The sequence below is a fragment of the Erythranthe guttata genome, chromosome 6, assembly GCF_056151865.1.
Source record: "Erythranthe guttata isolate IM_541 chromosome 6, IM_541, whole genome shotgun sequence".
NCBI classification, from domain to species: domain Eukaryota; kingdom Viridiplantae; phylum Streptophyta; class Magnoliopsida; order Lamiales; family Phrymaceae; genus Erythranthe; species Erythranthe guttata.
Window position 1 is genome coordinate 11076099 of NC_142538.1, and position 11402 is coordinate 11087500.

The window sequence follows — 11402 nt, forward strand, 5'->3', positions numbered from 1 at the left end:
ATGTAAAGCCTTATTTTAATTAATCCATTTAACTACACATTTGAAAACAGTTAATAATCTCCGACAGTTCTCATTCTATTTTTTTTTAATATATACTAATTTTAGCGCTAAATACAGTTTGCACACTTATACTATCACCACTGTCGCATTTACCTCATGTACTATGACATGCGACAAAATACCCCTCACCTTAACAGTCAACTCTTACATAACTAATGGTGTTAGTTTCAGCTGTGTAATTATATTTTTACCCTTCCTTTTATTTGAAACTTTGTAATTTGAAAAAAAATATCAAACACGTTCAGCAAAACACATTGGAAGAAATTTTCCCCTCTTCCCCTGTCATTTATCTTCTCCCCTACGATTCAACACATCATAGATGTCTTTGAAGCAATTTGAAGAGAACTTGGTGTAAACAAAGGTAAGTTCTGAAATTTTCGCTTAATTTAGGGTTGGGATTTTTTGGGGTTTTATTCCACTCAGAACTGGGTTTAGATCTTCAAGGATTCGGTTACAACCATACTTTCACAGAATTATCAATACAAATTTTACGGTTTTGGATTAGTATTTACAATACAAGCTCTATTTTGTATTTAAAGTTATGTTTTTTTGAAATTGGGGATTTTGGGGTTTAACAGTGAAGGATTTTGGGGGTTTTGAATTTTTTTGAAATTCAGTTTTGGGAATCTATTTGAAAAGGATTTTGAAGAGATGGTTTCTATATTGAGTAGAATTTGGGGATTTTTGGGTTTTAGGGGTTTCCAAAATTTTGGGAATTTTTGGGAATTTTGGGGATGTTAGCTACTGCGATTCACCTATTTTTCATGTTTTTATGCAGGTTAAAATGCCAGAAACGTATTTTACCTTTATATTTACTCGTGGAGGAGGTTTGAAAGTTATTTTGTAGGTTTTTATTGATATATTTAATGATTTTGAATTATATTTTTATACTTTGGATCTGTTATGGTACTTTTGATATTTTTAGATGAATTTACAGGATATTTCATTTATATAGATAATCTACTTTTACATACAAATAGCTATTTTTCTTGTTTCATCGCAAAATCTACATTTCAATTTCTAGGATATTTTATTTACATTGTGTTGGGCTAAATACCTAATACACAAGTGCACGTATCGCAAACAAGTAGTAAAAGTGGACTCGTAAGAGTCGGATGTCGATCCCACGGGGAATACTCAAATTATCTAATCCTAAGTACCAAATTCTAACAACTATGATTTTTATCCAGCCTACGCAAGGTTGTCAATTTTAATCAACTAAATAATTAAACTAATTATGAAAACAAATAAACACGAGAATATATCAATAAAAATAGATCTAGGATTTTATCTTCCCCTATGCAATAATAATTCATCACCAAATTAAACCTCTATCATGCAAGTTACGATTCCCGATTATTAACCCGAGACACGAAATTACTTATAACCCGCTACTGCATGTATTATAAGTCTATCATTCATAAATAGTTCACTATATGTCTATGCAAACCAATTATGAATAAAGCATTAACTAACAAGTCTCGTAAATGGCTACCTAAGGTGATATCTGTATGTCTACGACACCACATGCAATTGACACACTCATTCGGTGAAAATTACTCGAAGGTTCTTCTATCCTTGTTCTAATTATTAAAATGATCTGTCGATTCAATTCTAACAATAACACATAGTCACATAAATTAGCTTCATGCACTAAATAAGATCAAATAGAAGAAATAATCATGGAATTAAACTTGCATAATACTAGCAAAATAGGTTTGAATCACCACATAGGGTTCTAATAAAATCCTAGATTAAAAACTTAGCTACTCGTAATTCTTATGATAAGCAAAATAAAATAAATAAAATAAATACGAAAACCTATGCTTGAGTCTTCGTTGATCTTCGTTCTTCGTGTTTTGTGGTGTAAAATTTTGTGTTTATGGTGTAGAGACATGTTGCTTTTATAGGCTTTTCTTGATAAAGAAGTAGTGGAAACCTAATAGGAATCAATTTCCGCCGCTTTCCCCCATCATGATTTGTTCTTCGATTTTAGCCATGTTAGAGTCCGAATTTTGGAAGGTTGCGTAAATGCGAATTCTAGCCCTTGAAATTAGCTTTTCAATGCCGCCAAAATTACCTAATGCGGAGTTCGTATGAGAGAGATATGGTTGAAATGGTGAACACTGCCAAAGTTGCGGCGAGATTCCTTCTCCTAATTTGATTTATTTCCCAATTTGCAAGTTTTTCCTTTATTTTTGATCTTTTTCCTTCATGGACACCTAATTCTCGTTTTTCACCTATAAAACACAAAATCAATCAATTAAAGCACAAATATAATTAAATCTAAACAAAAGATCCACGTAAAGTAAACATATCGAGTGTAAAATCTACACTCAACACATTGCTAATCTACATTACATATAAATAGCTCGTTTTTTTGTTTGAGCCTTGTCCTAACCAACTTAATAGAATCAGGAAAAAAGCCAATATCACAACTATTTTGAGAATTATAATTGTCTTCTTGTAGTTTGATGCTCCACGTTCTAATATTTTGAGTTTTTCTTCCATGCCTTGCATCTTCATCATCATTTCAGTGTTGGTTCTCGTCAAATTGAGAGCTACCTCATGGAGTTTCTGTTGGGAAAATTGGTTAACAATTGAGTCATGAACAATTTTTTATCAATATTATTGTATGGTCTAATTGATTATATAAATCAACTTTTGGATTAGATTAGTATAAAACCAATTTTGTGGTGAATGAAAAATTACTAGTCCAAAATATAAGGAAAGTGGGATTTTGAGTTATCCCACATTGGAAAAGTAGAGAAGTATTGAGCTATTTATATATCTCAATGTTGGAACTAAGGGTCACGCCCGTTGTGCCTAATGCCGAAGCTACCTTGGAAACAAGGATTGCGTGGGATGCTTGGACCCATTCCGACTTCTAGTGTCGGAACCACATCTTGAATGCTCTAGATGATTCACTGTACAATGTGAATAGTGGAATCAAAACCGATAAGGAACTGTGGGAGTCCTTAGAAAAGAAGTACAAAACCGAAGATGCCGGGTTGAAGAAATTCATCGTCGGAAAGTTTTTGGACTTGAAAATGGTGGACAGTAAAACTCAAAGATTTCAAGAATTATCTCAAGCACAAACGCAAGGAAATGGGGCTTGAAGATCTTATCGTGAGGTTAAGGATTGAAGAAGATAATCGAAAGACGGAGTCTAAAACCGGCAAGCAGCAAATGGAGGCTAAAGCACATCTTATGGAACCAAACATACAGGTTTGCAAGAAAAGGAAGGTTCAAGGAAGTGCTAGTGGCGGTGGAAATGGAAGCAACAACGGCAAAAGAAAATGGAAGCCAAAGAAGTTCAAGTTCAATGGAACGTGTCACAATTGCGGCAAGCCTAATCACATGGCAAAGGATTGTCGTCAACCCAAGAAGCAAGCTAACATGGTCGAAGACAAAAGTGTTCCTATCGACATGTCCGAACTCAACTTGTGTGCCGTAGTCTTTGAAGCTAATTTGGTGGACAATCCAAATGAATGGTGGCTCGATACGGGTGCAACTCGCCATATATGCTCCAACAAGGAGTCATTCTCCTCCTACACTCCAATCAACGGTCAAAAGGTGTTCGTGGGAAACTCTGCAACCTTGGACATTGTAGGCATAGGAAAGGTTATTTTGAAGCTCACCTTCGGGAAGGAGCTCACTTTGGTTAATGTGCTGCACGTTCCGGACATCCGTAAAAAACTAATTTTCGGAACGCTGCTCACCAAGGCTGGTTTTAAGTTAGTTCTTGAGGCTGAGAAACTAATTCTCACCAAGAATGGTTGTTTTATAGGGAAAGGCTATGTTGATAACGGCCTTGTAAAGATGAATGTAATGACGCTTGTTCACAAGCTTGATGATAATAAAATTACTAATTCTATGTACTTGATAGACTGTTCTAAATTATGGCATGTTAGATTGGGACATGTGAATTTTAAAACACTTAAGAAGTTAGTAGACTTAGAACTACTACCACATCTTAAATTCGATTCTCAAAAGAAATGTGAAACTTGTGTAGAAGCAAAAATGACCAAATTGTCATTTAATTATGTAGAAAGAATAACAGAACCTCTAGATTTAATTCACAGTGATATTTGTGATTTAAAATTTGTGTAAACTAGAGGAGGAAAGAAATATTTTATTACATTTATTGACGATTGCACAAAATATTGTTATGTGTTTTTGCTATGGAGCAAAGACGAGGCCTTAGAAACTTTCAAATGCTACAAAGTTGAAGTAGAAAATCAACTTGGAAGAAAAATCAAAATGATTCGAAGTGATAGAGGTGGAGAATATGGTGCTCCATTTGATGAATTTTGTTCTCAAATAGACATTATTCATCAAACTACGGCACCTTACTCACCCCAATCAAATGGTGTTGCTGAACGCAAAAATCGGACTCATAAAGAAATGATGAATGCAATGTTAATAAATTTGGGTTTACCTCAGAAGTTGTGGGGGGAAGCACTCCTCTCAGCCAATCGTATTCTTAATAAAATTCTGCACCGAGAAAAGAAAGAAACCCGTTATGAATTATGGAAAGGTCACAAGCCGTCTTATAAATACTTAAAAGTATGGGAGTGTTTGGCTAAGGTAGAAGTACCTAAACCGAAACAAATAAAAATTGGGCCTAAAACTGTTGATTGCATTTTTATTGGTTAAGCAAACAACAGTAGTGCATATCGATGTTTAATACATAAGTCTGATGTTCTTGATATGAATGAAGGCACAATCATTGAATCAAGAAATGTTGCATTTTTTGAGGATAGATTTCCCTATAAAGAAAAATCAGCAACTAGTTCTAACAAAAGAACATATGAAACTGCTAATGGTGGTCTTCAAAGTGATGAAGAACCTAGACGAAATACAAGGGCAAAAATTGCTAAGTCCTTTGGACTGGAATTCCTAAAGTATACTATGGAAAATGATCCAAGGACCATAAAAGAAGCTTTATCCACTCCCGAAGCACTACTTTGGAAAGAAGCAATCAATAGTGAAATTGATTCGATTATGCAAAATCATACGTGGGTATTGGTTGATCTACCTCCGGGAAATAAGCCGTTAGGCTGTAAATGGATTCTCAAAAGAAAGTACAAAGCCGATGGCTCGATTGATAAATACAAGGCAAGATTAGTAGTCAAAGGATTTAGACAAAAGGAAGGTCTAGATTTCTTTGATACTTATTCGCCCGTAACGAGAATCACATCAATTAGAGTACTTCTAGCAACTGCTGCTTTGCACAATCTAGAAATTCACCAAATGGACGTTAAGACAGCCTTTCTAAATGGTAAATTAGAAAAAGAAATATACATGGAACAACCTGAAGGTTTTGTTGCTCATGGACAAGAGTCCAAAGTATGTAAACTTGTGAAGTCACTTTATGGACCAAAACAAGCTCCCAAGCAATGGCATGAAAAATTTGATAGAACGATACTAGCAAATGGGTTTAAAATAAATGAGTGTGATAAATGTGTATACATTAAAAACACACCAAATGAATTTGTGCATATATGTCTCTATGTGGATGGCATGTTAATTATGGGCCGTAATCATGATATAATCGTGAAAACTAAGAAAATGTTATCGACACATTTTGACATGAAAGATATGCGTCTAGCTGATGTAATGTTTGGAGTAAAAATTATCAAAAATGAAAATGGACTAGTTCTCACTCAATCTCATTAGATTGAGAAAGTACTACGGAAGTTTAAAATGATTGATAGTCCACCTGCTACGACCCCAATCAATTTGAGAATACACTTAGCCAAAAATCGAGGAGAACCAGTGGATCAACTGGAATATTCTCAAATAATAGGCAGTCTAATGTACGTCATGAACTGCACTCGCCCAGACATTGCTCATTCGGTTAGTAAATTAAGTAGATTTACAAGCAATCCTGGAAATGACCATTGGAATGCATTAACTAGAGTACTTAGATACTTCAAATATACTCTAGATTTTGGTTTGCATTATACAAGATATCCATCCGTACTAGAAGGCTATAGTGATGCCAATTGGATATCCGATACTAAGGATTCAAAATCCACAAGTGGTTACGTTTTCACTATAGGTGGAGCTGTTGTGTCATGAAAATCTACAAAGCAAACATGTATAGCTCGATCCACAATGGAATCGGAGTTCCTAGCTTTAGATAAAGCTTGGGAAAAAGTGGAATGGCTTCGTAATTTCCTAGAAGATATTCCGTGTTGGAAGAAACCAGCCCCGACAATATTGATACATTGCGATAGTCAATCAGCAATTGGAAGGGCACAAATCAGCATGTATAATGGTAAGTCCAGACACATTCGTCGCCGGCTAATACCATAAGGCAGTTGATCTCAAATGGAGTAATTTCAAAAGACTATATAAAGTCTAAAGACAATTTAGCGGAACCGTTGACTAAAGGTTTACCAAGAGATCAACTACAATGTCTATCTAGGGGAATGGGATTAAAACCCATCAATTAAGGACAATCTTAGTGGTAACCCAACTATGCTGACTGGAGATCCCAAGAACTGGTTCAAAAGGTACAACTAAGCTAAGAAAGTTCAGTCGAGCACTAAGGAATTCATTCCTAACTCATTCCCGTGAAAGATAATAGAACCTGCATAAAGGGTAAAGGATAAGCAAATGCTTTTAATGATTCCAAAACCTTATAAAAAAGGTGAGGTATTGGCAGGATACCTTTAATAGGAGATCACCTATGTAAGTGTATGAAGTGAGGGTCGCTTCAAAATTTGACAAGCACTTATGAATCCAAGATGTGCGTCCAGGGCCAAAACGGACACAATCATGAGAACTAAGGAAATGTGAGAATAGTATTGTGTGGGTTGCATGTTCTTGGTTTACACGAACGGCTGACAGTTCAAGGTATCGCGTTCACTACTCAGCCTAGTAAATCCGATATAACTCCATTACGGAAGGTTCAAAGTTATAATCTACCTATCCCGATGCAATACTATTCGTGGGAACTCTAGAGAGAATCGATGCCCTCGTTTTCATTCATGTGGGGGATTGTTGGGAAAATTGGTTAAAAATTGAGTCATGAACAATTTTTTTATCAATGTTATTGTATGGTCTAATTGATTATATAAATCAACTTTGGATTAGATTAGTATAAAACCAATTTTGTGGTGAATGAAAAATTACTAGTCCAAAATATAAGGAAAGTGGGATTTTGAGTTATCCCACATTGGAAAAGAAGAGAAGTATTCAGCTATTTATGTATCTCAATGTTGGAACTAAGGGTCACGCCCTTTGGGCATACAACTTTGTTTGGGAGAAAGGCCTATATGTTATGAGTTTCGAATCGTCCCCACACGCGCGTCGCCGTACGTACGGATCGGATTTGAATTTGGATTTGGATTTGGATTTGGGCTTGGGCCCAAAGCAATATATTATTTTTCGGGCCAAAAACATTAGGACATGGGCCGTCAACCCACTGGATTCTCCCTTACCGAAGCCCATCTCGAATATGGTCTGACTGGTTTGTATTGGTGCAGTCGAACCAATGCAAACCAACCGGCTCAACTCGAAGTGGTGCAACCGATTCGGCCCAAACGACTCCTTAGCCGAAACAACACATATCTGGGCCCAACCAGTATGTTTATGTACCTTTTGCTCCAAAGGACACTACTTTCCAAACCTTATAAATTGACCCCGTTTTTTCCATAATTCCTCACTTCAATCCAAAAAATCCTACTGCATATTTAGTCTACCCATTATAGATTCTCTCTAAAAGTTCTACACAAAATACACTTCACCATTCTTGGGATTTGTAGTGCTCCTATTCCAAGTCTTTGCCGTTGTATCTTGGGAGACAATTTCCGTTTAAACCGTTAGCACCGTTGCGGGAAAATTACGTGTTAAGGACAAAGATCACTCGCCTCGGCAAATTCACTTATTGCAGATTTATCCAACAGTTTCTCATTGTTCAACTTTAGTGTTTCATTGACAGCCTCTAGCATGTTGATTTTCTCTTTTTTTTTTGTATCAAAAAATCTTTGAAATCCTTGCCCAATCTCCAGCCCTTTTTCACATATTTAAGGTTCAAACCATTGTAAAAACTTGCATCCGTTGGGCTTCTATTTTCATACATGAGAAAATAAGTAAATGTTAGGTACAAACTAAAAAGAAATTTTGCACTATAATAAGAACTTACATCCCAATTAGAGCACATCCTGCAAATTTTCGACACGGATTATTGACAGTCCAAGATGGTCGAACTTCGGCGCTCCGATTGCATCGACAAGTGGTTCCTGAAAAATATGACATGTAGTGTTTGAACCTAAAACACGAATTTTGAGAATTTGAACTACTGAAAGACATTTTTAAACTGATTAATTATGAATTTAAAAAAAAATTAAAAATAATTTCTAGAATATAATTTTTTTTTTCAGAAATTTGGGGTAAAAAAGGGGCTGGAAATGAAAATTAGAAAGAAAATGGAAAGGAATTGAGTACAAAGAGTGAAGAATGATGCACCCCTTTTATACACAATTAGAGGGGTGTTTTGGTCAGAAGTTTTCCAACGGCTACTTCAAAAGTCAGTCAACATTTGAAATGGACGGATTTTGTAACGGAGATGGATGGCAGGGGGTGTTTTGTCGCATTTCATAGTACATGGAGGTAAATGCAACAGTGGTGATAGTATAGGGGTGCAAACTGTATTTAGCCCTTAATTTTATGGAAAATTAAGATCTTTTGAATTACTTTGAAAATTAAAATCGAATTAGAAATTATATATAAAAAAAATCGATGTAAAAGATATGAAATAAATCAACAGTTATGTTTCTTTTAAAATTTATATACAAGTAAAATAATTAAAATAAATAGGATAAATTACAATCACCCCTGAGGTATGGTCAAATTATGAAAAAAATCCCTCCTGTTTCGATAATTACATCTACCCCTCATCTATGAATCTTCTTACATCTCCACTTTTATGATGTCAAATTCAACATAATCATCTAGATTTGTGGAATGTTCTCTAGTTTGAACTCTTTTTCTGCAAAAATACAGTTTCTGATGCACCACAATCTGATATATATACAAGCCAAAAACATATCTTATGATCATCTGGCTTCAAAAAATATGGAGCTCGAATGGGATAAAACGAGTCCAAAGTTGAGAATATTTCATATAATCCAAAAGATTCCACTAAATTTGTAACAACAAGGGTGGACGTGTAAAAAGATTTAAAGTTGAGGGGGTGATTGTAATTACCCAAACAGAAGGAGTGTTGTTTCGTAATTGACCATACCTGAGGGTGGTTGTAATTTACCCAAATAAATATTAAGTAAGAAAACTAAACATAAAGAAGAATGAAAATTCTTCAAATGTATAAAATATCACGATATATTATTGCGTTTTAAAATATCACAAGAAATTGAGGAAGAGTATATTTTGCGATGTGATATATTTTGTGATGGTGGACTTTGCCATTCAAATGATAGGGTGTAAAATGCCAAATACTGTTAATTTTGGGGTGCAAAACGTAATTTACCATTTTTTAACATACATATAATATATTACGTCGGTTTATCATAATCATGTGTGTAATTTCAAATTTTAATTGAAAGGTGTACCTGCACTGAATTCCTCAAGAAATGTCATCTTTGTACAACGCCAACAAAAATTTAAATAAAGAAAGCCCTTGAAAACTTAGAATTGATTGCACATACCCAAATATTAATTTAATAAATAATATGGTTTTTTTTTAACAGGACCAACAACTATTATATTAAGATTTCAAAACAAGAGTTTTAGTACAGAGGGTATGTAACGCCCCGCAACCTAACTGCAGAATCCAATCGGATCACCACCATTAAGTTAGGGATGCTAACCTTTTATATATATACTTAAACATTATGGTTTTAATACAAACATACGTTATATGCTTTGAAAAGAAATCAAACTTTGTACTTTCTCAAAACCCGTATATATATATATATATATATATATATATATATATATATATATATATATATATATATATTCAACATTATGGTTTTAATACAAACATACGTTATATGCTTTGAAAAGAAATCAAACTTTGTACTTTCTCAAAACCCGTATATATATATATATATATATATATATATATATATATATATATATATATATATATATATATATATATATATATATATATATATATATGTATATATATATATATATATATTCATTGTTTACAAAATTATATTGTACAAAAACCATAATAGAGCGGCTAACAAAATGAAATCAGAGTTTCTGCTCGGCCACAAAAATGGCTCGGAGCATGGCATATGAACAAATCTCTGACTGGCCGCTCTTGGCTAGGTCAACTTCTAAACATGTACATCATTACCTGCATCATAAGAACCTAATGAGCTAATGGCTCAGCAAGTTGAAACTGATGTAATAGCAATATATCACATAACACGTTATTCATTCAATAAGTACAATATCACATATAACTTCATTCATGATCCTTTTCTTTGAAATCCTTCTCTTTTTCGGGTACCCTTGAAGTGTGGTACTTGACTGATAGTAATAGGCTTTGGTTTTCGGAACCTGTTCATCATAATTGGCCAATAGATAATACGGGGTTTCCATATCGGCCTTTCGACCTCAGGTATTAGCCGTATTTTATTTCATGAATTGTGGGTTTTCCATACTGGTCTTTCGACCTCAGGTATTTGCCACCATGTGTTGGGTCCGCCGGTCCCTCCCGCGTCCCTTGCCTACCCGACCATCAATCAAGTACCATACCCCCATTTTGAAAACATATTCTTTCATATCGTTATGAATCATCAATCATTCAAACATCATGAAGAACACGTAGCAAAAGTCACATTAAAGCACACATAATTAGGTTCTTATGATGAGCAAATGAAAGCTTCAACTTACCTCAAAATCAATATGGTTTATGAAGTGAAAGGATCAGTCTTAGATAAGGTGTGCTAGAAGCCTTGATTAGAGATGAATTCAAACTTCAAAACATAGGATTTTCAGCTAGAAAAGGTGAAGAACTTGTTCTAGCTATACTTCTATGAGTTCTTAGGGTTTGATATTCTCTTATGTGAATAAGGAAGTGAAGAAATAAGAAGAGAAGCTTAAGTTAATAGGTCTGGTCGTTTTTGGAAGAAGACAAGTGAAAATGAAGACCAAAACTCAAAGTCTTCACTTATCTACCATTCCAAACAAGGCCAAATGGAGGATGATGATTTGAAGGCTTATATTTGCTGGATCCTTGTGGTTCCTCCACGTTTTTCTAGCTTGAGATAAGATATGGGCTGATGCTTACTCATTACAATCAAGTGTAAACAATTGCAGAATGGTCTTGTGCAACCTAGTCAACCAAC

At 34.6% G+C, this 11402-nt stretch overlaps 2 protein-coding genes across 2 annotated transcripts in view; one reads left to right on the plus strand and one right to left on the minus strand.

The window, feature by feature from the left end:
- LOC105969860 (uncharacterized) overlaps positions 1-9611 on the minus strand; it is a 28504-nt gene extending 18893 nt beyond the window's left edge. Inside the window, exon 1 of the mRNA XM_012994634.2 lies at positions 9563-9611. The gene's annotated coding sequence lies outside the window, so the exon portion shown is untranslated. The remainder of the gene's footprint in view (positions 1-9562) is intronic.
- LOC148770144 (uncharacterized) lies at positions 3169-5742 on the plus strand. Its single transcript, XM_088819004.1, has 2 exons — positions 3169-3952; positions 4784-5742. The coding sequence occupies exons 1-2, from the start codon at positions 3169-3171 to the stop codon at positions 5740-5742; spliced, it is 1743 nt and encodes a 580-aa protein (XP_088675130.1).
- Positions 9612-11402: the final 1791 nt, after the last annotated feature.